At 36.1% G+C, this 26,964-nt stretch overlaps 1 protein-coding gene across 2 annotated transcripts in view; it reads right to left on the bottom strand.

The window, feature by feature from the left end:
• Positions 1-26,964, bottom strand: part of HMCN1 (hemicentin 1) — a 482,021-nt gene that overhangs the window by 51,811 nt on the left and 403,246 nt on the right. For both annotated transcript variants that reach the window (XM_035010675.1, XM_035010676.1), the window contains exons 70-84: positions 26,301-26,382; positions 24,783-24,919; positions 19,693-19,834; positions 18,521-18,665; positions 18,011-18,138; positions 17,554-17,710; positions 15,093-15,214; positions 14,734-14,898; positions 13,011-13,118; positions 12,456-12,593; positions 12,191-12,325; positions 8,432-8,701; positions 5,641-5,831; positions 2,021-2,234; positions 73-207 (exon numbers count right to left, since the gene is read on the bottom strand). In XM_035010675.1, the coding sequence (XP_034866566.1) occupies positions 73-207; positions 2,021-2,234; positions 5,641-5,831; positions 8,432-8,701; positions 12,191-12,325; positions 12,456-12,593; positions 13,011-13,118; positions 14,734-14,898; positions 15,093-15,214; positions 17,554-17,710; positions 18,011-18,138; positions 18,521-18,665; positions 19,693-19,834; positions 24,783-24,919; positions 26,301-26,382 (2,269 nt within the window). The remainder of the gene's footprint in view (positions 1-72; positions 208-2,020; positions 2,235-5,640; positions 5,832-8,431; positions 8,702-12,190; positions 12,326-12,455; positions 12,594-13,010; positions 13,119-14,733; positions 14,899-15,092; positions 15,215-17,553; positions 17,711-18,010; positions 18,139-18,520; positions 18,666-19,692; positions 19,835-24,782; positions 24,920-26,300; positions 26,383-26,964) is intronic.

Genomic DNA, 26,964 nt, shown 5'->3' with positions numbered 1-26,964 from the left:
TAATAAGGAAGCAAAATGCAAATTATTCATTATAAATAAATGATAAATTAAAAATAGAGCATGTTTACCTACCTTTCACATAAACAAATCCAATTGCCTTCACAAAACCGACGCTGTTCTCTGCGATGCACACGTAAGTACCTGAATCCTCTTTTGACACTCTTTTAATAACAAGTTCACTATGTCCATTAACACTGTCAAAGTGGGCTGAAAGAAACAAGTCAGGAAACGACTAAATGCCTCTCAGTAACCTAAGAAAATAATCACAACAGCTCAATTATTTTGCAGGTTGGATTTATGAGTTGGTCAGAAATTGAACTAGAGATCTCATCATGACATTGGAGAAGAGAGCCTTTTCCACAAATTTCTTCCCCTGAGCTATTTGCTATGTCTCTAGACACTTGTTCTTGAAGAATGAAAAACAGCAGAAGGAACAAGAAAAGAGAATGAAAATAAACGTCTTTTAAAATTATTTTAGACTTAAAGTACACCTTTTAAGTGTTGCCTAAATCTGGCTTCTAGTCTCTCTGGGTTTCAAAAATCTTTCATTCAGACCTATGACATTTTCCACTTTATTTATCTCACCCCTTTCCTTCCCAAACAATTTACATCAAAAACATGAAAACCTTTTTAGCTGTAATTCAACGGACTTGGCAGGTCAGAGGGGAAATCATGAAAACATATGCTAGTTAGGTAATAATGACAACATGATTAAATTTTTAATGATTTAAACTTCTCCATAAATGGTTGTTGATATAAATATTTATAAAAGTAGTTATAATATTTGGAATAGAGAATAAGGTAAACATGCTAATCCTCAAACAACAAAAATAAGATTCTGATTAGACCAGCAAATATCTAATTATGTTGGTATGTTTACCTTGTATGCTTTCCCCCATTCAAATTATTTCAAAAGATTTCATACTGCTGAATATGAAGTAGAAAATCGAGCTTTAAAAATTTAAATAGCTGAATTAGTATTATACAGTCAGAAAACAGTACTGATTAGATTTTTTAGACTATTTTTCCTTAGTGAGGTATACTGTTATTATTAAGGTAATACAGTCGATGAATTTCAGTCATTAACATAAATCTCTAGAACAGAAGAATTCAAGCTTATTACTTCTTTTCTAGGAAGACATTTATTAAATGCTAATAGTGCAGTATTTCAGAACTCAATTTTGGGTATGACAACTTCTTATTAACTGATAACATCTTTGTGCTGATAACATGGTCTAACAAATAAGGAGATACGTGTCCTCCCAGAGATGAGTGCTTCTGGGTTCCAGGCACTTACTTTAACTTGTAGTGCACATAGTGACCAAAAGTTTTCTACATAATTGATTTACATTATAAGAGAGGTTAATCGATGTTAATTCATGCAGTGAGAAGCAGAGCTCTCCTCTGTCAAATTAGGTGAGTCTTCAGGACTTCAACAGTAGCCACCTTAATCCATTTATCAGGGAGGATAAGTTTAGGTCCCTGTGTATACAATATTGTCTTCTCCTGGGGGAGGGAGATTATTCTTAGGTTAAAAATGTCTACTAATATCCTGTCACATATGGTCCTGTGATTAACTTATCCTTCAAAAGAATGAAAAAAAAAGAATATATATACTGGGTATAGGGTAAAATCCAGGCAAAGGTATGTATTTTATAGAAGTTAAAGCAATCAACTCTTCATGGAACCTTTATTTTTAGATTTTATTTATTTATTTATTTGAGAGAGAGAGAGAGAGAGAGTGCACCCAGGGGGAGGGGTTGAGGGGAAGGGAGAGGGAAAGAGAGAATCCCTCAAGCAGACTCCTTGCTGTGTGCAGAGCCCAGAGGTGGGGCTCGATCCCACACCCCGAGGTCATGACCTGAGCTGCAACCGAGAGTCAGATGCTCAACTAATGAGCCACCCGGGTGCCCCATCTCTTCGTGTAACTTTTCAATCAATTCCCGCAGCTAAAGGAAATGGGGATTGGCTTAGAGTTTTTTATGGGTGTATTTATCTCCTTAAGAATTAAATGACCCACCTGGGATAATATTGTTATTGAAGGTCCACGTTAACTTGGGCAATGGAATCCCAGTAGCTTTACAGCTTAATCGTAGCTGTTCCCCTTTAGTTAATGACGTATCTCCAGGAAGTTCAGTGAAAGTGGGGAGAACATGTACGGTCAGGCTGACCATATGCGTGTCTTCACCTGCAGCATTCTTAGCAACACAGGTATAGGTGCCAGAATCCTCCGGCTTAAACAAAGAAAAATTGTAGTGTTAAAATTACACAGTCTCACATCATTTTCCATAAAATACACAAAACTGCATAGCTTGGTTCCCAAAGGAGCACTCTTATTTAAAGACAGTTTAAATTTCCATCTTGTAGTCGGAGCCACCTGGCTCGCTTTTGCATAACGTAACTTAAGATGTACAGGAGTTGAAATGAAAGCCCGTACCCTACAGAACTATAGCAGTTTATAGTAATAAGCTCTCAGAAAACTCTACAAAAGTTATAAAGTTTACTAAACATCAAGTGTACTGCAGCTCTATGATGTACAGATAAAGAACACATAATTAAGAAGTTTGGTAGCATCTTAGCTGGTAGCTGGCTTTCTTGGTAACGTGGCACCAAACACCGCCAAAATTATCAAAGGAGCTGGAAAGGGTTTGGGCAATACTACCTGCAACTCTTAAGTTTCACTCGCTAAATACAACAGCCAGTCTTGGCACTCATCTTACTAGATGTACTGGAATGGCATCCTTTGACACCCTGTCTCTGTGAAACCATGTCTTCACTTGGCTTCCAGGCTACCCCCTTCTCCTAGTTTCCTTCCTACCTCACTGGTTGCTCCATTTACCATCTCTTTTTTCCTGGCTTCCCTTCAATATTAACATCTTGATGTTGGCATGCGAGAGGGCTCAGTCTTCGGTCCTCTTCTCTATCTGACTTGGGTCCTTAGTGATGTCATCCAGTCTCATGGCTTTAAATACTATCTGTATGCTGATGAGGACCAGTATTTGCAGGCCAGAGCTTTCTTCCAAACTCCAGTTACACTGAACTTCCCATTTCACCTCTCTGCTTGTATGCCCAAAAGACATCTCAAACTCATGTCCAAAACCGAACCCCCAATTTCCCTTTCACCATCCTGTTTCATCGATAGCCTTCACCATATCAGTTGATGGCTATTTTGTCCTTCCAGTTTTTAATGCCTTTTGTTCTCAGGCATCTGAGTCATCTGTACTCTTCTCTTTCTCATACTGCAGTGGCAATCTAGCTAGGAAATCCTAGCTTCAGAGTATATGCAGAATCCAGCCACTTCCCACCCCTTCTCTGTTAACATAATCTCTCCTCAGACTTCAAATCATCTTCCCAACAGGTCTTTCTGCTTCTACCCTTGCCTCTGCTCATTACAATGGTCAATGCAGTATTGCAAAAATGTAAGACAGATAACATTGATCCCAGGCTCAAAACCTGCAATGTATTCTAATTTTATTTAAAGTAAAAAGCAAAATTGTTATAATCTACAAGATGCTACATGATCTGGCCTTCATTTTCTTTTCTTTCTTCTTTTTTTTTTTTTCCTTCTTTGCTTTTACTGGGCCCCTGTTCTTCCAATATATTAGGCATGTTCCCACCTTAAGTTCTTTCCTCTAGATATCTGAGAGAGGAACCCAGTTTTACCTGCCTATCATGCTTTTCCTCCAGATATTTGCTTGGCCAACTCACTTCCTTTAAGTTTTACTCAAATGTCCCCTTCCCAAAGGAGACTCACCCTGACTATCCTATTAAAAAATGTAACCGGTACCCATCCAAATTCTGATCGCTTTTACTCTGTTCTTTTATTTTTCATACTACTTATTTTCTTCTGATGTATTGTATACATTGTTTATTATTATTGTATACATTATTTATTATTATTTTTTTATTGTCTATCTCCCTCCTCTAGAAATAAACTGCATGAAGGCAAGGATCTTTGAGTTGTTACCTCATATATTACTACTGCATAAATCAGTGCTGGTCACATAGAAGGTATTCAATAAATATTTTTTGAATTAACGATTGAATGCTTCTGAGTACATTACTTTTCCTTCTCTTTAAAAAGTTTAAGAATATTTTTTTTTGCATTGAAACATTAAAGGGTTGCTTGGAAATGTAGCATAAAAATTGTAATCACTAATAGTAGATACAATCTAAATTTGGTTGGCTGCATACTTTTTTTTAAAGGGCAAACAGGAATAAATCATATTCTCTATAAAGGTCTCCCCACTTCCATATCACTCAGCTGTTCTTAAAATTCTCAGTTTATAACAATTTAAGCTTAAAATCAAGGATTTTATGGAAGTGAAGCACTTAAAAATCTGGATTGTACATACTATTCACAAGTAGATTTCTACTCATCATTTGAGTCCTTCATCTAGTATTTATAAACTACTTTATTGTTATGTTTTTTAACATATCTGAGTCACTGTCCCACTAAAAGTCTAAACTCTTCTTGCTCATTTAATTCCTTCAGGTCTGTAAGTGTAATAGAGGGCCCAAATTCAACATTCCTGAGCCTGGGGGTAATCCCACTAAAGGTATTTACTAGCTTAAACAAACAAATTTATCCTTATCTTATCAATTCTAAAATTCATATTTTTAACTTTTAATATCCCTGAAACCTCGATGCAACTTAAAACTTGATGGCCTTCTCCAGTTTACTTAACTGTACTTTTTCTTTCTTAGTGGTACATAAAATAATGGCACATTTTACAACTGATTTGAATAAATATGATTTTTGTTGGCACATGTGGTTGAGTTAGGGCCCAGTGATACAGCCAATCACTAGGGTTATTTACATGATAATCCCAGGAGTCTGGCTAATGGCCAAAATTATACTACAAAGTGAATGTAATCAATTTTATTATTTTAATCTGTTCAAATTTAATTCCACAAAGATTTTGTAATGAAGTTTAGGTATTTTGAAGGGCAAGGAATAGGAATAAGATATGCACAAAAGCTCTGAAAGTGATTCACATTTATAATCATGTTTCATATTCGGGGCCAAGTATTGATATTTTCAAACCATATGGTAAATATTTTTAAAAGTCATGTAGTATGCATATATATAGATTCTTCTTCAAGTGGGCTACCACAAAAACTGAGATGCTTCTGATAGCTACTATTCTGTAGACTGGGTAAGTACCACCTAAGACTATTAAAAAATCTTAGCCTGTGTAGATCCCTAAGACTTTAGTTTCCTTGTCAATGACTAGAAAGGGTTATTCAAAATCCTGAAAAGAACAGAAAAACTGCTTTTCATATCTGCTTAATAATGCATCAGACATGCTTCTATTTCCACTCTCCTAATCATTCCCATACATGGTTACATGCATGGAATATAACAGAGGTACTTAGAATTTTTCCCGATAAACAGATTTCCACAAAAATAAAATAATTTTAGAAGGAGGCCACTTATGAGTTCCTACCATCTGTTAAATATTATTCTTAGACCTGGGCCATAAAATGAAATATATGTGAAATTCATTTTTTGCCCTGAATTTATAAGAGTATTTTTCTTTCATTATTAAAGAATATATTTCCAGGCTAAGTTACTAAAAGTAAAAGGGTGAATTACCAATCTGGTTTAAAGTACCTATTCACATCTATTAAACTTACCACAACATTTTCCAGAGTAAGTTCTCCATAGGGTTCAATGGTATATTTTCCTAACAAGTTAGCTAAAAGAACATTGTCTTTTTTCCAGTTAATTGCTGGTGTGGGGATTCCATCAGCCATGCATGGAAGAATGGCTTGTGAATTCTCATTGACCGTGTAGTGTATTTCTGTACTTCGGATTCTAGGAGGTACTAAGAAAAGTTTAAAAAAGATAGTCATTCAGGATGTTCAATAATACCCTTATTCATACAGAATACTGACACACAAAAGACTCTTTTGAGGATAATTTTGCTGGAAATAGTAAAATAAAATGTATTAAGATATTGATTTGTTATCATGAAAGATGCCTATAGCAAGAACCTCAATGGATTTCAACTTGTTGAATATATTCACAATCAGTTTCTAAGCAAATGACATAGAACTAGATTAGAAATCCTTAGATTTTATTTGGCTTCCTAACTTTCTCTCTCTCTTTTTTTTTAAGATTTTTAAAATTTATTTATTTGACACAGCGAGAGAAAGCACAAGCAGGGAGAGCAGCAGGGAGAGGGAGAAGGAGAACCAGGCTCCCTACTGAGCAGGGACCCTGACGCAGGGCTTGATCCCAGGACCCTGGGATCATGACCTGAGCCGAAGGCAGAAACTTAACCAACTGAGCCACCCTTCCTAACTTTCTTTTACTTAAGTTTCTTATGCTTATTGCAGTGAAGTAAAACAAACAAACAAACTAGAGCAACAAAATCCAAAAATGCTTCTGTGGTTGTATAATCACTGGATTTTTATCACAGATATACTGTGAGAACAAACGGATAAAAGTCACCAGTTTAAAACACTGTAAAACACTCACCCCATATTGAATATCACAAAGTGTTATGGAAAAAAAAATTTATTGCAGTATTTCATGTGTTACAACAAATGCAAGTAAAACCAGGTCAAGACATTTAATTCAGCTTTTATACTGCTGCAGAATAAATTTTTATAGTGATTTCAGAACTCTATGCAAATACTTCCTATGCCTCAAATTTTTTTGGACTGGAATTTAGGCAATATAGAAAGATCAACTGACTATTTTAATATACTAACAAATACCTTAGTGGATTGGAACTAAGCTATTTACTTCTAAAGGAAAGGCTTGAAAAGCATTACAAATACTTGGCTCAAAAAGTAAAAATATACTCCCCTCCAAAAACTATGACTTTTGGAATTATTCAAACATACCAGTAAGAAGTAGATCAATTTTAATGACATTCTGAAAAGTGACAGGACAAAAGCTGTATTCAGCAAAAATTATTTTATTATATAAGTAAATACATAAACCATATATGAATGATTATACACAGAAACATAGATATTAGGGAAAACACAAAAATCTATTTTGTTGAATGGTACACTGTAAATATTTGATTCATTTTTAACTAATTTATACTGTATTTTTATCATTTTCTTTATCTTTGGGATTGATATTTCAATTTTACTAGGGTGACAAAGTTGTAACATTAGTACATTTTCCTTCTTTTTCAAGATGAAAATTTTAAGGTTATGACTTTACATTTGATTTTAACTTTGGCCCACACATCATACATTTTGCTATGTAGTGTCATTATTTTTATTATTTTCTAAATAGTATGAAAATGAAAACATATTCTTTGACCTACTTGTTAACTAGAATGGTATTTTTAAATTTGCTTGGGGTTGGGGTTTTGGCATTAAAAGTTTATTACATGTTTCTAGCTTTATTGCATTGTGGGCAGGAATTGTGACCTTATTTTAAAATCTTATTAATGATTATTTTGTTGTTTAGTATATGGTTAATTTTGGTAAACTTTATACAAATTTGAGAAAGAAGAGTATTATTTATTTGAAGCTAAAGAACTAATGTGTATTGATTAATTCAATTATATGAACTAAAAGCAGGTATAAACCAGGGTAAGTATTTTAAAAACTCATAAATGGTGATTTAAAATTTGGGCTATTATTTCTTTATTCAATTAAAATTGTGTCTGCTTGAAATCATCACTTTAACTATGAAGCCATAGGAAATTCAAACATAACTGGAGGATAAAAAATGGCTTTCACAAATTTTGTAGAAAAGGAAAAAGCAGAGACTCATTACAAGAGTTACCTCTGAAAACAGTAGTTGGAAAGAGTTTAACTTACTTATTGTGTTCTCACACTGATATTAATGGGTATTTTATATTTAAAATACACATTAACAATGAAAATATTACAATGCTGATCCTTAGATATTTTGTTAGTTGTCTGAATACAAAGAAAAAAAGATTTTTTTTCTGTTATAAAAATATACTTGTAAATATTTTGCTACTTTAAAATAATAAATCGAATAGATTCCCAACTCTCATTAGGTTCACACTGTATAATGTAGCTCATATGGAGATTAGTTTTGAGTGAAGATCATTTGTAAGTTGAGAAGTAAGCAGAATAGTCACAAAACACAAATGGATCCCATAAATGGGATCTATGGCCAGAGTATAAATACTAATACTCACAATATGAGGGGATTATTGGAAACACATTAGGTATTTTGGCTATCTTTATAAAATCTCTCTTTCTTTCTCACACGTACATAATCATAGCCTTACTTTTGCCCACACAAATAATCAGAGCCTACATATTAGAAGGGTAAGTATACCTACACACCACACACACACACATCCCACTTCGGATTGCTGGTTTTGCATGACTTTGGCTTTCATTATATTTTTTCTCAGTGGTCTTTTCTCTTTGCCATGGCAATGTAGCAGATTGAAATAATTAATGTTAAATAACCTACCATGGACAATGAGCTTGGTGCTCATGCTGCTTGATCCTGCCACGTTAGTTGCCATGCACGTGTACTGGCCGGCATCATCAGGTTGAGCAAATGCGATTTGCAGAGCCCCAGAGCTGAGGATGCGCTGGCGGATTGATTCCACAATTGCATGCCCATCTTTATGCCAGGTAATGTCAGGTGGTGGGAAGCCACCTGCCTCACACGGTAGGGAGATGGGTTTATCTAGAGCAGTAATATATTCCTCTGGATGGGGGCTAATGACTGGAGGAACTGAAAGATACAAAGTGTAAACTTCATCTTAAAAGCATAAATGTACCATGTACACACCACAGTATCACTCTACGGAAGTCACACAGGAAAGAAATGAAATCCTGACTTTACCATATTATCATCAAAGGATCACTATACTTTGTTTTCATTGGAAAAGAAAATTCTTTGAGCCATTTTCAGAACATTATTCTCTGCATAGTTAACAAATGTAAATGCTATTCAATTTTAAATGAGGACATAAACATATATTCCTGAGGTACTGCATGTCTAGAAAACTTAGGTTGTATCAACAGAGGCATTTTCTTTAACATACTGTATTATGTGATTCATTTCAGCTACTTAAACTTTCAGAATAGACCCCTTCAAGGTTTGGAAATTATTCAACTGCTCAGAGATACTTTTACTCAAGTGTTTCCTACAGTGCTTAGTGTCTCAAACACAGTGGCCATATTTAACACAGTATTGTTTGAATGACTAAGTAAATAAATGAATAGATCATGGAAAAGAATTATATATGTAAAACTCTTCCCACTTCTTCCAAAAGCTGTGGAAGGGCTTACGATAAGGCGTTCTCTTCCTATTGTTTCCAGTAGGTTGATTACCACTTAGGTATTGGCCTGGATATTTTATTGAGCTTCAAAGAAATATTAAATAATTATCAGAGAACAATCAAGGATGGACAAGGAACAACTGACCACAAGCACACGGGAAAGAAATGAGAGGATGATCCACTTGTGTCAATGCAAGTCCAGAGACAGTGACAAGGTGCAGAGGACAACAGTGACAGTAAAAATAATCCCTTTAAGTATGTGCCGGCAAAACCCACAAAAAACAAAAAAAACTACCACTCATTCAAAAAAGCTTAAGAGAGAAACAAGGCAAACGTTGTTTTCACATTGTTACCACACATGCAGACTGAGAAATGGAATCAGAAATGAGATCTCTGAGAGCTCCACTGATCCACGTAATGCCCTATGCATAGCAAGTCCTGGGGACCTAGAACTATCTGCCACGTCTTCAGAGGATATGGAGAAATGGTCAACCACATGGAGACCAAATTTTATTTTATTATTTATTTTTAAAGATTTTATTTATTTGAGAGAGAGAGAAAGCATGCACGCGTGCAAGAGTGGGGGGAGGGGGAGAGGGAGAAACAGACAAGGGGCTTGATCCCAGGACCCTGAGCTGAAGTCAGATGCTTAACTCACTGAGCCACCCAGGCACCCCGAGACCAAATTTTAAAGTACACTAATAGTGATGAGTAAAATAAAATCAACAAGTTGTGAAAAAAATATGAATAACCATGTTAAAATTACTTATATCAGCCAACATTATTTGGTTGGGTTTGTGCTTTCCATTACATACTGTATCTGCAAGGAGAGCGATTTGGTTCAGAATTTTCATGCCTTTAGAGTATGCAGTTATCTCTGGTTGCTTTTGGAATGTTGAAATGCCATTAATCATTTAATGTGTTTCTTTGTCCCAGAATTGCCCATACCAATAATTTTAATCAATTAGTAAAGGAAAAACCCCTCCTATATGGAAGTGTTCTTTCCATGACCTCCATGTTGCCAAAGCCAATGGATATTTATTGGTCCTTATCCAACTGATCTCTCACTTGCATTCAACAAATCGTCCACTCCCTTCTTCTTGAAACACTCTCCTCTCCTAGCCTCCATCCGGCTTTCCTCTAACATGTCTGCCTGCTCCTTTGTATTCTTCTCCAGCATCCTCTCTTTTCTCAGGCCTTTAAACAATGTAGAGTTCTGGGTCTTTGTCCTTAGCTCTTTTTCTGTCCAAATTCTGATCCAATCTTGTGGACTGAAATACACTGATTACTTCCAAATTTGTATCTTACACTATACCTCTCCCTTGAGCTCTGAATCCATATTCAACTCAATTTGGTATCTCCACTAGGATTTCTAATAGTTTCCCACATCTCATAGGATCAATCAGAAATTATGTTTTCTTTCCTCCAAAGCCAGTTCCTCCCCCTTGCACTATCATCCCCCCATGGCACTATCATCCACTCACTAGTTCAAGCCCAAAGCCCAGGAAACATCATTAATTCCTCTTTTTTCCTAACCTCCCAAATCTGATTTATCAGTCATCCTGGCAGTTACACCTCCAGAAGTATCTTAAATCCATCACTTTTTCCATTTACCCCTGCAACTTACACAGCCACTCTCACTTCCAGCCAGGTTGTAACACCCTGCCTAGAGGACCTGAATAGTTCCTCCAGCTCTAGTCTTGCTCCTTCTCTAAACCATTACCTACATAGCAGCAAACGAGATCTTCCTAAAACCAAATAAGCATCTTGGTTAAACCCTTAAAAGGTCTCCCACTGCATAGAGAAGAAAATATAACCTTTGTGTGGTCCTTCTGACGCTCCAAGCACTGGCCCACCTTCTTCTCTGATTTCCTTCACATTGTGCCAGCCTTCTTCTTCTCCACCACTCCCTACCACACTGCCATGCTTCTTTCCTTACTCTTTCCTGCCATGGGGCCACCGCATGTGCTGTCCTCTCTCCCTTGGATACTCTACCACTTTTGCATGGCTCATCCTAGCTTATCATTCAGGTCTCAGCCTAAATGGTACTCCTTTAGAGAAGCCTACTTCTTAAAGCCTACTTTAACCACTAATGTGAAGTGGTGCCCACATTTCCCCATTATTCCCCATCTCAGCCTTTTTTTCTGTGTAGCATATGTCAGAATTTATAATTATTTATTTGGTAGTTTAGTTTTTTTCCTTCTGTACACCATAAGGGAAGGATCATGTCTGTAATGTTCAATGTATTTCCACTTATTATTGCAATAAATATTTGTTGAGAAAATATTAACAATACAAAGAGATTTATAATACATAGTTAAGTAAGCTTTACTATAGTCAGTAATTTACCATAGGAAAATCACACTATAAGGAAATTCAAAATCAGCTAATGCAAATTCAGAAGCTCAGAATCTACTTCCAGGTCACAAAAACAATGCATGCAAGATATGAATATTATGTCAAGAAAATAACAGTTAAATGTGAAAAGACCCTGCTTTGTCTACAGAATAATTTTTTCCCATCAAGTTGGTTAACTGCAATTACATTTTTTGTTTTATGATTTTAAAAAATATATGATTTGTTTTTTAAGCGGATATTAGAATCTAGTGTTTCATAATGTATCCAATGTGGTATTATGGGGAGAAAGGTTTTAAAAGTTACCTTAAATATGTGCTACAATGAAATAGAATACCATATGGAAGTTCATAGAAATCCAAAATACCATGAGATGCCTCAGTTTTCTTACATAAACAATGACCAAAAAAACCCCAACCATTAAATTTTCTTCTTCATAAGGGTAAGAGAAAAAACACATTGTATAACGTAAACTAAGAATGTTGACAGCTATGGCAGCATGGTTATTTTAGATAGATGAACTTTGATATACATTGTTACAAGCATCTTTGCAATGAAGACCTAGAAATTTACTCTTTAGGTACCTTGAACATTTAATTTGATTTTGCCTAAGGCTGTACCAGCTGGATTCTGAGCCACGCACATGTAAGTACCAGCATCTTCTCTGACAGCTCTGGAGATCTGCAAGCCGCCACTGGGAAGAACTGCATGGCTTTTGCCTACATCGGTTATGAAAGCACAGTGGGAAGAATTTTTATTAATTTTTTTTTATTAAAAAAATCATACTGACTTCTGAATTATAAAACACTGATTTGCTGTAATTTTCTTGATAGAAACAGTGGTAGGTACCTGCAGTGATGACATTGATGCCTTCTTTTTGCCAAGTAATGAAAGGACTGGGTGTCCCTGTTGCTTCACATGGTAATAAAATGGGATTGTTCACAATGACATCTAGTTCACTTGGCTGAGGCTGAATGACTGGAGACTCTATAAGAACCAACAGAAAAAGTGATGGCACCAGTTGGTGGCAGAAACGTTTAAAAGTAGCCACGAGGTTAAACATGCCTGGATTCATATTCCACATTATTAGCGATTTGATTGTCCAGGGGAAAAGAGAATATTGGCCATATTACATTTTTTTTTGAGTCTTGCTACTGTAGGCAGTTTCCATTAGAAGAATTCCGTTAGAAGACTAGAAGCAGGGACAGATTATAGAAACTCAAGAAAAAAAATAATTTGGGGTTGTTCTGTGTGATTTTTCATTTGTATGTTTTTCTTAGTTTATTGAAAAATATCTGTCAGTCTTTCATATCCCCAAGGTATTTCTAGACAGTACATCCTTTCAAGAATAAACATGACTTGAAGAAAAAACAAGCTTTTAATGAGTTAAATGAGCTTCCATACCCTGGACATAAAGGGTCACGTGTCGATGTGCAGAACCAGCTGCGTTCCTGGCGACACAAGTGTATCTTCCAGCATGGTTTAACTCAGTGGCAAATATTTCAATGGCTCCTAAAAAGGAAAAAGTTTTTATGCATAGGGTGTCCATTTTTCTGCAACCATTTCTCTGGTTCAATAAACTATGTCTCTCTGATTTTGTGTCTTCATCCCCATAGCACAGTGGTGCTTGGCTTATACTCATACTTGTATCCCCTGAAGGGCCTAGCACAGTGCCTTTTAATCATTATTAATAGCTTTATTTAGGCAAAATTTACATGCCATAAAATTCACCCATTTAAATGTACAATTTTATGATTTTTAGTATCTTTACAGAGTTGTGCAACTCTTACAATCTAATTTTGAGGACATTTCTATTACCCTAAAAAGAAATCTCATTCCAAAAAAAAAAAAAAGAAAAAGAAATCTCATTCCATTTACAGTCACTTCTCATTCCCAGCCCCAGCCCCAGCCCCAAGCAATTACTAATTTCTTCTTCTTCTTCGTATATTTGCCTTTTCTGAACATTTCATGCAAATGCAATCATACAGCTGTCCTTTGCGTCTGATTTCTTTCACTGTGAGCACAGTTTTTGAGTTTCATCTGTTGTAGCATGTGCCAATATTTTTGTTCCATTTTATTGATAAATAGAATTTCATTGTGTGGATTATCCACATTTTGTTTATTCTTTCATCAGTTGATGGACATTTGGATTGTTTCTACTTTCTCTATTGTGAATAATGCTGTATGAACATTTGCATACAAGTCTTTGTGTAGACATATGTTTTCATTTTTCTGGGTAGATGCCTAGGAATGGAGCTGCTGGGTCATATGGTAACTCTTGTTTAATATTTTGAGAAAGTTCCAAACTGTTCTCTCAACACAATACCTTGTGCTGAAGGGTAGTTAATTTCTATTTTATGATTTTAATTGTTACCAATCTGTACACATTTCAGAGATAGCCAAAATACTTGGGTTTGAAAGCCAAGTTTTACCCTGAGAACAATCTTCCATCATTTCCCTTCTTTGAAAAAATGAACAAATTACCTTAGAATAACATGCACAAATGCAGAAAGCTCCAGGATGTTAGTTGCTACTTTAGTTTATCTCTAGTGTACCTTCCCAATACAAAACACCAATGTGAATTACCTATATTTTCATTTAGGTGAATTATTTTTTTCTCTTTCAATACATAAATTTTATAAATTATGGCTACTACCACTCTCAAAAATATCCATCCTAGCACTTACACTAGCCCTCCCTGCTCAGTTATAAAAACCTTGAAAACAAGAACCCTCCTAGTTTTATATTCTCAGAAACTCAGTGGAGTATATAACTTATTTTAGGCACTAAATCTTTGTTAAATGAATGGAGATTCTTGTTGGCTAATGAAAAGAGTGTGGTTCACTCAAAGGCAACCAGTGAATTTGTGAAGCTTCAGGGTTAGTAAATATGCACATAAAATCCAGTGATCATGCTCATTATATTCAGTTATTGTGATTTTGTTTCCAGATTTTTTTCTCTCCCTTTGCCGAGTTACCCTGCCCAACTGTATTTTTTTTCCAGATGCATAAGTCTAGGAATGAAAATGTATTTTATTTTTTTATTTTGGTGCAACAAAAGGCCTGGTAAGGCCACCCATTAATCATTAGTCTAATCTTAGGTGTGTAATTACTTAGCTCGGTCTTACCTGAGGACAGAATTCTATAACCGTCTCCCCTGGGAAGTAGTCTTATCCCATTTTTTGTCCAGTGAATTGAGGGAAATGGAACTCCTGAAGCAGTGCAGGTAATAACTGTTGGGGCACGTTTGGTTACTAGAAAGTCCGTAGGCTCATCAGCTATGGAAGGTGGGACTAAAACAATAACAACAATAAGAAAGTACACATTTCAAACCCTTACAGGTTTCCAAAGCCTTATCATACATCTTTCTCTTTCTACACAGAAAGTGAATGTTAGTAAGTGGAAAAGGAAGCCCTCTTGTGAAGTAGTGTGATAATGAAACATATCATTATAATAACTATTAATCCATGTACTAAGCCAGTTCTACCTTGGACAGTGAGATCCATGGTTCTCTTATCCTCCCCGGCATCATTTGTCACAGTGCACTCATAGGTTGCAGTGTCATCCACAGAAGGGGAAATAATTACTAGTGAACCTGAAGAAAGGAGCCTAGAAGAAAGATTTCAAAGCAATGATGTACTGTAGATCAGTTATCATAAATGCTGGTTCAACATGGCACTATGTTGTGAATTGAGGGAAATGGAATTCTTTCCTGGCAGCCACTCTGGAAAACTGTATGGAGGTTCCTCAAAAAGTTGAAAATAGAGCTACCATATGATCCAGCAATTGCACTACTGGGTATTTACCCCAAAGATACAAAAGTAGGGATCCGAAGGGGTACATGTACCCCGATGCTTATAGCAGCAATGTCCACGATAGCCAAACTGTGGAAAGAGCCAAGATGTCCATCGACAGATGAATGGATAAAGAAGAGGTGGTATATATATACAATGGAATATTATGCAGCCATCAAAAGGAATGAGATCTTGCCATTTGCAACGATGTGGATGGAACTGGAGGGTATTATGTTGAGTGAAATAAGTCAAACAGAGAAAGACATGTATCATATGATCTCACTGATATGAGGAATTCTTAATTGCAGGAAACAAACTGAGGGTTGCTGGAGTGGGGGGTAGGGTGGGAGGGATGGGGTGACTGGGTGATGGACACTGGGGAGGGTGTCTGCTCTGGTAAGCGCTGTGAATTGTGCAAGACTGTTGAATCTCAGATCTGTACCTCTGAAACAAATAATGCAATATATCTTAAGAAAAAAAAAAAGAAGAAGAAGAAGGTAGCGGGAGGGGAAGAATGAAGCGGGGGAAATCGGAGGGGTAGACGAACCATGAGAGACGATAGACTCTGAAAAACAAACTGAGGGTTCTAGAGGGGAGGGGGGTGGGAGGATGGGTTAGCCTGGTGGTGGGTATTGAGGGGGGCACATTCTGCATGGAGCACTGGGTGTTGTGCACAAACAATGAATCATGGAACACTTCATCTAAAACTAATGATGTAATGTATGGGGATTAACATAAGAATAAAATTAAAAAAAAAACAAAAAAAAAACAAAAAAAAAACAAAAAAAATGAGGAATTCCTCTGATACTTCAAGTATCAGACTATTTTTTTTTTTATATGGGCAATGGGTTAATAGAGCCTCAACTTGGGGATTTAGATGAAGCAATTGGGTAGAAGGGTTGTTTGAAGAGGGAATCTTGCATTTTCTGATTGCTTATATCAGGATCAACTGTGCTCTCCTAACTGAAATACAGAGAAACGAGCACACTGATGATAGCCGCTGTTTATGGAGCACTGAATACATTCTGGTACCTTCTCAACTGCTTCACATAAACTACCTCTAAATCTCACAATAACTTTACAGATTGGTATTTGATTATTTCCATCGACAGACGGGTAATTACAAGTTCGTCTGTCTTACGTGTTGCCCTAGTTCACATGTCTCCTTACATGTGTTGGACACTTTTGCGATGCATAGTACATATATCAATAAGTCTTTTCCCTAACTTTTAACCAATTCAAAACTAAAGTGATCTGGATCACTTCAAATGTTTAAGAGGTCTAGTAAATATACATACGTTATTCAAAGTAAATCTAAATAAAATATCTATTTTCTTATTTCAAGGTGTGCACTGATAGAATAAAAGTGATTGGATTCAATGGGAATACATTTGACATGCTTTTTTATTCGATGGTATTGCACACTTTCTACACAGTGTATATCTTCAAATCACTAGACTCCTAGTACCCAAAGATTAAAAGGGTGAGAAAGAGAGAAAAAACAGAATTTCAAGTGAAACACTCCTTGTTTCATATTTCCTAATGTATAAGAATTGATCATTTTCAAAGTAGATCTACAAGAACATTTGTTTTTAGTATTATGGCAATTCCTTTGACAAGATACCTATCTGTTAACTTAATTGAGATATAAGAAATGATGCTCATTTACAACATCAGAAATTCCTAGTAATTAAAAGGTTAGCTTTTAAAAAACATGTTTTTCCTCCCTGCACATGCTACCAAATACCTAAGTTGTATTTCAAGGTTCAGAATTTTATTTTTATTCTATAGCTAAAGGTGGTATTATTTTTACAGAATAGTTTTTCCCTTATACCAAAAATTTTCATTCTTTGTTTTTATAAAATTCCAAAAGGTGCTAAGAAAAATAAAGCAGAATAGGAATCTAATCTTGTAGATCTCTCTGATCGCCATCCACAGGGCTTATGGATAGAAAAATTGAACCCATAATTCAGAAAAAGCTTTTAGGTTGAAAAACTAATTCCACATTAAGAAAAATACATACTCTCTACATACTAGCTAATTCTTCATACTTTATATATATGCTGTTCCCATTGATAGAGATGAAATGTTAATTCTTTTTAAAATTATGTTTCTAAATAGTAGGTGGGATTTGTCAGTTAAATTATTACTTACCTGTATGAATTCTGATTTTGATCCACATTAAGAAGATGCCCATTTTTCCTCCACCTGATTGATGGTTTTGGAATCCCAGCAGCCTCACAAGCCAGAGTAGTTTGAACATTTACTGTTACAGTTATGTTGGTAGGACCCAGAGCAATGGATGGAGGAACTAAAACAAAGTCAGCAAATAAGAGGGAAACACATTCAGCAAATAGTATGCCATCTGAAGTATTTCTGCCAGACTGAAATTAATCACTGGTAACTTGCTCCATAGTTAAAACCCAAGAAGACTCTGTGAACTTAGTGTTGTGATGGTGCTAGCCACAATGAGGAGAAAACATGGGTCTTAACTGTTCACAGTAGAGTGTGGTACCTTCACATAGCCCCGGATATCAAGGTCTTTATGATCTCATAGGTTTAGGCTATCAAAGAACACTTAACCCAAAGATTAGATGCTGTTCATATTTACCATGGACTTGTAAATCTATTCGCCTGCGGTCTGTTCCAGCAGCATTGGTAGCCATACACAAATATCGCCCAGTATCTGTGATGTGTGCTGATTGGATATGAAGGAATCCATTTTCCAAGATGGAGTATCTACAAGAAAGATCACAAGTGAAGTCCCTGGAATCAGTGTTTTCTGATTATTTACATTTTGACTGAGAGTATTCTACAAAACTTAATTACATTTTTAGTCTTTTTCCTGCTATAGAAATTTGCAATACCCTTGGAGGAAAAAAAGGGATATTCCACAAAGGTGCATAGCAGATGAACTTGTGATCTTGGATGAATTATAATCATTATGTTTTGGCCATAAGCCTTAGGATTATGCTTTTAAAATAATATATTTTGATTCTCATATTAAGATGAAGAACTAATATTAAATATAACAAGACCAAAATAATGCACTGGAAAAGAAAATTTAGGGAATTATCCTTCAGTTCTTGCAGTATTTTTCATTCTTTTCCAGAACTTTTACCTTGCATGACTTGCAGATAGAACAGCACCATCCTTTCTCCATGTTATCCTTGGGGTTGGCACACCCTCAGCAAGGCATTCCAATACAGTTGACGTATTTAAGTGAATGATAAGACTCTGGGGGCCACTCTTTATGTTTGGAGGAACTGCACAAGAGATGCACATGGAAAACTTCATTCATATCAATAATATAGCCTGAACTAAGACTCTGAAGAGGTAATACAAGGTTAGCTTTGAGTCAAATGTATAGCTTTGTCTACAGCTAATTCAGGTTAGTATGAACAGAATTGGGGTTTAATTCCTAAAGTCTTACTCAAGATACTTAGTTTTTAAAAATAAAGCACAGATGGGGGAAGGAGGTTTTAAATCCCTGATATGGTGTGTGAAATCTGGCTTTGTAGGAGATGCTTGAATAAAAATCAGCTCTGGTCTGATGCAAATTAAAGATGATATTTCTTATTTCTCTTTGGCCAAATAATGGTCTGAGAATGTTAACACTGGAACAACTTCACTTTAAATAAAGAACAGAAAGTGGGCTGTTCTAATGAAAAGCACATCTGTGATTAATCATGCAAGTCTCAGAGCATGTATTTTATTAATCATTGAGTTCATATGGGAATAGAAAACTTGAATTTTAATTTTACTCTTAGAGATATTAGTTGTATGGGTCACCCAATATCATGTAAAATTTCATACATTAAAAAACCAAAGAGACTGTGATGGGGAAAAGTCTGTATTATCTTCCTAAATATTGACAAATTTTAATGTTTAGATTTTAGATTTGAGAGAATCACAGTCCTATGGCAGTCTCTGTCTAGTACATATATACTCAAACACCAACATGAATAAAGGTGAACTAAATAATGAACCACATGTCATCCAAAGCCTTAGTGTGCCTTTCTCAATGGTTCTGATCTGAATGACACAAAATGTCAGGATATGTTAATAACAACTGGACATATATTATCCTCTAAGATCATGTATCTTTAATTATTTTTTTTGAAATATGGTTTGAATATAGCCATAATACAAATACTACATGTTGTCTTTTTCAAAAAATAAGATAACCACAAGAATTCATTGAGTGTGCCCATAAGAAACAAAAAATGTTATCATTTCTTTGAATGCCCTTGGCTAAATTTTTAAAATGTCACAATTATTAATTTTTCTTACCATTTACAGTGAGAATAAATCCTCTTGTAGTCCTTCCTGCAATGTTGCTGGCCACACAAGTATAATTGGCTGTATCACTTAGATCTGCATTATTAATTTGCAAGTATCTCCCTCCAGATAGGATTCGTACTCGAGGTGTTGCCTAGATTCAGCAAGTAAAATTTACCATTAAAATGTCAGGAAAAGAGAATAAAATACTACTTTATAACATCAAAAATAACTACAGTGAGCTGTGGATTGCCTGTCTTCTAGTATGCTTTCTCTGCTCCCCCTACCATTATTCTGGGATCAAAACCTCTCAGGAACTATTTCTATGAGTGTGTTTAAGGCAAAGGCACAATCAGTATTCCCAGTTCTCCTGGCCACAATGATCCGGATACTCAAGGATGAGCCAGTGACTCAAGCTGGGCCCCTGAGAGCCCTCTACAGGACTTTGTTGGAAGTGTTGGGGAATAAGACAGGCTATTTTTTTTACTGGTGTCTGGTAGTGAGGAGGACATAGCCTGGTGGCAGTCTGTCCATGTGTGGACAGCTCTAAATCTAAAACACAGCAAGCGGAGTTGCGATTCAGAGAAAAAAAACATAAATGCTTGGTTACATGAGGAGAACCTCTGGATCTAGTAATACCTAAAACCTAAGTTCACCAATCACTATAGGTAATAAATGCCTTTAAAAAAATTTAAGTTGGTTTGAGTTTGAATTCTGTCACTTACAATGGAAAGCTCCATGACTAATAAATTACCTTTGTTTATAGGAAATAATGATCCTTTAACATTTTAAAAATAAGTAAATAAATGATTTTAGTCTACAAATATTTGTTAAGCATTTATTTTGTGCCCAGGCATGGGACCAAGAATTTTGAAAATACAGAGACAATGAAACCTAACCTTTGCTATTAAGTCCAATTGGGAAAATAGATGTAAACAAGTAGTTTTGTACAAATTAAGATGCATGATGTTCATAATCATTAAAAAAATGCCAGGTAGCCATCAAAGACTGATATTTTCTGGTTGAACCAAAGAAGGAACTACTTCAGGAAGAGCCTAAATAAGATTTTTCTGCCACATGGGCTCTTTCCCAGATAGATATATAGTTGACCTTCGAACTGTGTGGGTCCACTTATATGTGGATCTTTTTCAATAAATGCAGTGCAGCTTGTATTTTCTATTCCTATGATCTTGTTAATAACATTTTCTTTTCTCTAGCTTACTTTATTGTAAAAGTAGAGTATATAATATATATAACATACAAAATATGTGTTGATAGACTGTTTACGTTATTGGTGAGGCTTCGGGTCAACAATAGATTATTAGTAAAATTTTGGGGAGTCCAAAGTTATATGTAGACTTCTGACTGTATGTGTGTGTGTGGGGCCAGTGCCTCTAACCTCCATGTTGTTCAAGGGCCAACTGTCTATTTCTAATGAAAAAAGTTGTTCATACTAAAATATGCAGTTCAGCTCCATTTATTTTACGAGATCATGTATTTTCTCTAGGCTTTTTTTTTTTTTTAAGATTTTGTTTATTTGAGAGAGAGAGTGCACAAGCAGGGGGAAGGGCAGAGGGAGAGGGAGAAGCAGGCCCCCCGCCGAGCAAGGAGCCCCATGTGGGCCCGATCCCAGGACCCCGGGATCATGACCTGAGCTGAAGGCAGATGCTTAACCGACTGAGCTACTCAGGCACTCCTCTCTAGGCCTTTCATTGCTATAGGGGCTATTAGTGAAAAAATCTTATTACCGCTGATGAGAATAAGTGATTTCTTAAATATATATGTTAAGTTCTATAAAACATATATTTGTAAATTTTTTTATGTGGGTATAGCAGGGTTGTAGGCTAATAAAAAATTTCAGAGTTTATTCTTACGTTTTTGTTCCATGAACATCAGTAAGTTCTGCTAAGTCATCAAGTCTCACTACAGTTTTCTCTGGTTCTCTTCCCACTGGCCACCAGTGATTCTTCCAAATCTGACTTCTTTCTTCAGATAGAATCTCATTCTCAACCAATGCTCTTGCTTCCTACTCCATGCAGAAAACCAAAGTCCTGTGCCTGCAGTTCTCTCCTCCTCCCACCTTACATGTGAATACAACCTTCCTATCTTTCTATCTCTGTGGAAAAAGGTCAGTCCTTTTGTCCAAGGCTAATCTCCTCACCTGTGAACTGGGTCCCATTCCTTCTCTGTTCAACACATGTCATCCTATAAACATCTCTTTCTCTCTCCTATATCTTTAGTCTCTCTTTTTTTTTTTTTAAGATTTTATTTATTTATTTGACAGAGAGAGACAAAGCAAGAGAAGGAACACAAGCAGGGGGAGTGGGAGAGGGAGAAGCAGGCTTCCTGCCGAGCAGGGAGCCCGATGCGGGGCTCGATCCCAGGCCCCTGGGATCATGACCTGAGCCGAAGGCACACCTTTAATGACTGAGACACCCAGGCGCCCCTTTAGTCTCTTTCTTTCGGTAAATAAACACATAAAATCTCTTTTATATTTCAAGAATAGGCCAAAATTATTTCCATTTCCTCTTCTTCCTTAACTCTCCCAACAACTGTAACCTATCTTTTCCTTTGATCACTTTATTGAAGAAACATTGTTCTGATCTTTAATCACTTCTGTGTTATTGCCAAAACCATGGATGCAATTTAATTTGTTATCTTAATGGACTCTGTCAACCACTCCCTCTCTTTTCCGTGGCTTTTAGTACACCAGTGTATCCTATACTTAATTCTATCTCTCTGAGTCCTTCCTTCTCTGTTCTGATCTTTTCTTTTTCCTTTGCTCACCTTATAATTATTAGTGTTGCCTTACACTCTATTCTCATTTACAGGTTATCTCACACTATTCTCTCTGGTCAACTTCATACAAACCCATGGGCTTAACAACTGGTCATACCATGGAGGACTACCAAGTCAAAGATGTTTTTGATGAAATAGGGACCCATATTTCTTAGTACTTTTAAGAATCTCCACTTGGATAATATATTGGTAATTCAAACTCAAAATATCTGAAACTGAATCACCTCTTTTTTCATAACTCTTGAACTCACCCTGTCCCAGTACTAACATCACTTGATCATAGCAGGGCTTAACCTAAACTTCTCCATCATCAACATTCACTCAGTTTCTATCTGAACACTTAATAGTTGCTGCTTGTTTGTTTTTTTTTAAGAGAGAGTGGGGATCGGGGAGGGGGAGAGAGAGAGAGAATCTTAAGCAGACTCCGCAATGAGTGCGCAGCCCATCATGGCGCTCAGTCCCATGACCCTTAGATCATGACCTGAGCCAAAACCAAGAGCCAGATGCTTAACTGACTATACCATGCAAATGCCTCACTATTTTCACTCAAAAATAGTTTTGAGTGAAATGCACACATTGGAGATAAAACTGTGGAGAAAAAGTCAGAACATGAAAGGTCTTGTGAGCTAAGTGGGGTAGTTTAACCTGAATCCTGAAATCTGTGGGGAATCATCAAAGGATTTTTTTTTTTTTTAAAGATTTTATTTATTTATCAGAGAGAGAGAGACAGAGGCAGGCAGAGGGAGAAGCAGGCTCCTTGCTCAGCAAGGAGCCCGATGTGGGACTCGATCCCAGGACCCGGGGATCATGACCTGAGCTGAAGGCAGACGCTTAACCGACTGAGCCACCCAGGCGTCCCTCATCAAAGGATTTTAATCAAGGCCTACTTCAGCCACACCAAGTTACTTTGCAATTCCTGCAAGAGCAGCATTCCTTTTCCTGTAATGGCTTTGTAGATATCATTACCTGTGATTAGAATACCCTTCTTCTTTTTCACCCAGAATCTACCCATCATTTAAAACTGAACTCACCCTTTCCAAGAGGCTCCCCTGAATTGTTCCTTACCCTGCAGTCTGAGTTACTTGCTTCTTCTCTGTTTTCATTAAATGCTATATACATCACCCTAACATATGAGTCGTATCCATGCTCTAATCTTTTTTTTTTTTTTAAAGATTTTATTTATTTATTTGAGACAGAGAGAATGAGAGAGACATAGAGCACATGAGAGGGGGGAGGGTCAGAGGGAGAAGCAGGCTCCCCGCTGAGCAGGGAGCCCAATGTGGGACTCGATCCCGGGACTCCAGGATCATGACCTGAGCCAAAGGCAGTCGCTTAACCAACTGAGCCACCCAGGCGCCCCATGCTCTAATCTTTGATTTTAATTCTATGTCTTTTCAAGTAGTCTGTGAGCTCCTTGAGGGTCACGACTACTCTCAGTAGCAATTATAGTGCCTACTGTTATAGAAGGAGCACAATAAATAGAGAAACTGAGACACAGGAAGGTTAAGTGATACCCACGATAATTTAGCATGTAAGTAACTCTCAGCATCCAGTCTGGTTTTGGTCCTTTGTTATGGTTTGGTGGTGGTAGAAGTCTTTCTGCCTTAAGTGTTAGGGAACTTAATCTTTTATAATTAGGCACAATGTAACACAGTAGGTTATATTAACAGGATGAGGGGAAACAAAAGGAGGAAAAAAAGCATAAGTAACTACTAGGATAAGAACAATCAGAGCATTCAAAGTCAAGGCTTTGCACGAACCCCAAAGGCTATTTAGGATCCTGGGCTGTGACACTCTGAGAGCAGACAGATATCACGTGAGCATGGGAAGCTTTAGAGAGCCAGTAAGTGTGTTCTTCAAGGATTCCAGTCCTATATTCCTGGTATCCAAGGAGGGGCCCTCCTCAGGTCCCAGTTTATTCCAGAAAAATTCAGTAAGAAATTTGCCCATGACACTTGACAGGACAGGCCAGCTCTTTTGAGACTCGGATGACTTCTTACCTCTCAAGTAAAGAAATAGCTGAGTGTTTCAAATACAATTTTAATTCACGGGCTCCAGGAGATACATACTTACACCAATTTACAGAGTGTCTGAAACAAAATACCTGTGTTTTGACCCATAACTAGTTAATAACTACCCAAGCACAGGTTGAGAAAAGAAGGCTGATTAAAAGATCCTGTGCCCACACCTCCAATGTCAAATAATAGTAGCCTGATATTGTTTGGTTTTGTCTACCTACCAAAGACGCTACAGCTGATTTTTTTTTTCCTCAAAATGGATTTGTGGAACTTAGCAAGATTTACCTGTAACCGTTCTCCATTTTTAAGCCAAGTGATTACAGGGGGAGGCACTGCATCCGATTTGCATTCCAATGTCACCTGTCTGTTCCGTAACACAGTGAAATCCTGGGACTCATCAGTTCCAGCAATGTTAGGGGGTACTGGGTGCGAGAACAAACATGTCAGAGGCTTTCAGTAAACAAGATATAAAAATGATCTAATTTAATTAGGTTTTCAACAAATTTTGCTTCTGTTATATAAAATAAGAGGCATAAACTTAAAACATTACTCGTTCAATTTGTGGTACAAATGACTACCAGTAGTGGACTTTTTTTTTTTAAGTCTTACTCTGTACTTTCACATATATAAAGTAATGAAATTCTTCCAATAGTCACATGAATGACAGGATAAGTAATATAATCACATTATTACCATTTAACAGGTAAAGAAACTAAGGCACAAAGAAAGGATTTCTTGTCCAGGTCTCACACTTGGTAAGAATTTTCTCTCAACATCAGATTTCCAAACTACTAAATCAGGGTCTGTTCCATAATAATATAGAGAAATGTATATACTTTCATAATATTCAGAAATATATTTTTTAATGTGACTTTTATATGCAGAACTTACATGTCAATTAACGACAGGTCTAATTTGTGTGTAGGGCTGGTGGGGGAAGGGGGGCACCTAAATTACGGACAATTTGCACTGCCTAGTCATCCCGACTAAGACAATGAAATAAGTATCTTCTGTTTGGTTTTTTAAATGTTCCTTTCCATAAAGAGTAATTCTTATCTCTGTGTTGAAATAATATTGACCTGAGTCTAAATGGCCCAACTTTTCTAGAAGGTAATTTGGCAATAAATTTCGGAGCTTTAAATGTGTACGTGTGTATGTGTAATCAAGCAAGTGTACTTACAGAAATTTATCAAAATAAAAGAATTAAGGAAACAGGCTAATATGTATGCACAAAGATGTCTATAACAGTATCCCTTATACTGATGAAAATTCAAGAACAGCTTAAATATCCAAAAATAGGGAATTAAATTATTAATTTATTAATTAAATAAATAATGGTGTATTCATAAAATGGGACACCATGCCATTACTAAAAACTGTTATAAAAATATGTTTTTTGACATGAAAACATGTTCATCAAACCATTAAGAGATATGAAAAACAAGTTTGATACTGCATGTTGTAGGGTACATTTCTGTGACAAAACATCTGTATGCAAAAAAGCCTTTGTGTAGTGAGACTGGATGACATATTTTCTTTATCGTAATTTATAGTCTATGATTTTAAATAAAGAACTACGAATTATTTGTGCAGAAACAAAATGAATGAGTCAAAAAGTCCACTGAAGTATTTCCAAAAAGCACTTGATCAGCCAAATATAAGAATCAGATTTGCAAAATACATATTTCCTTATACATAAACATATCGTATGATGTGCTACAGAGTTGCCCCAGGTTCCATGAATTACAGCTTCTAATTAGGTATTAGTATATGATAGATTGCAGGACATTTTGCCAAATTTACCATGCACTCTCACTAAATATTCTTTATCATCATCTCCTGAAGTACTGGATGCCAGACACGTATATCTTCCTGTATCCTCCACCTGCAAAATCCAAATAAGTGAATTACACAATGTTAACATGTCAGTTTTCGTGATGAGAATAAGCATTCACTAGAATGAATATAAAGTCTCACACAAAACAAGATAGCACAACAAATAAAATTTAATAAATTGTTTTAACATTAGCTCTCTGTAACATAGCTCTCTGTAAAACTATGTTTTAAGAGGTTTTCAATATCTGATCTCAACATGTTTGCATGTTAGGTATATTTAGTGATCTCAGAAAAGGCAGATATATATAGGACCTAGCACCAGAGGTCACAGATGAGACACACAATATTTACTGAACAAATATTTATGGACTTAAATGGTAGATTTAAAAGTTCAATTGGCATCTTCCTGAAGAAAATGCAATACAGTTTATTAAGTAAACAAATAAAGTATCAGGTTATTTAAATAAAGTACATTAATTCCGCATTTTGAATGTACCTTTGGTAAACGTGGTGAAACAAAAGAGCTATATTATATAATCTGGCTGCAAACAGTGTCAGACTGACAACATAATCTACTATTATCTGACTAAAACCAGAAACATTTCTTTAAAAACCCCGTGCATAGTTTCCA

The sequence above is a fragment of the Mirounga leonina genome, unplaced genomic scaffold (genome assembly GCF_011800145.1).
Source record: "Mirounga leonina isolate KUSES-001 unplaced genomic scaffold, KU_Mleo_1.0 Mir_154, whole genome shotgun sequence".
Classification (NCBI taxonomy): domain Eukaryota; kingdom Metazoa; phylum Chordata; class Mammalia; order Carnivora; family Phocidae; genus Mirounga; species Mirounga leonina.
Note: the sequence above shows the minus strand (reverse complement) of the source record. Positions and strands in the feature narration are given on the sequence as shown.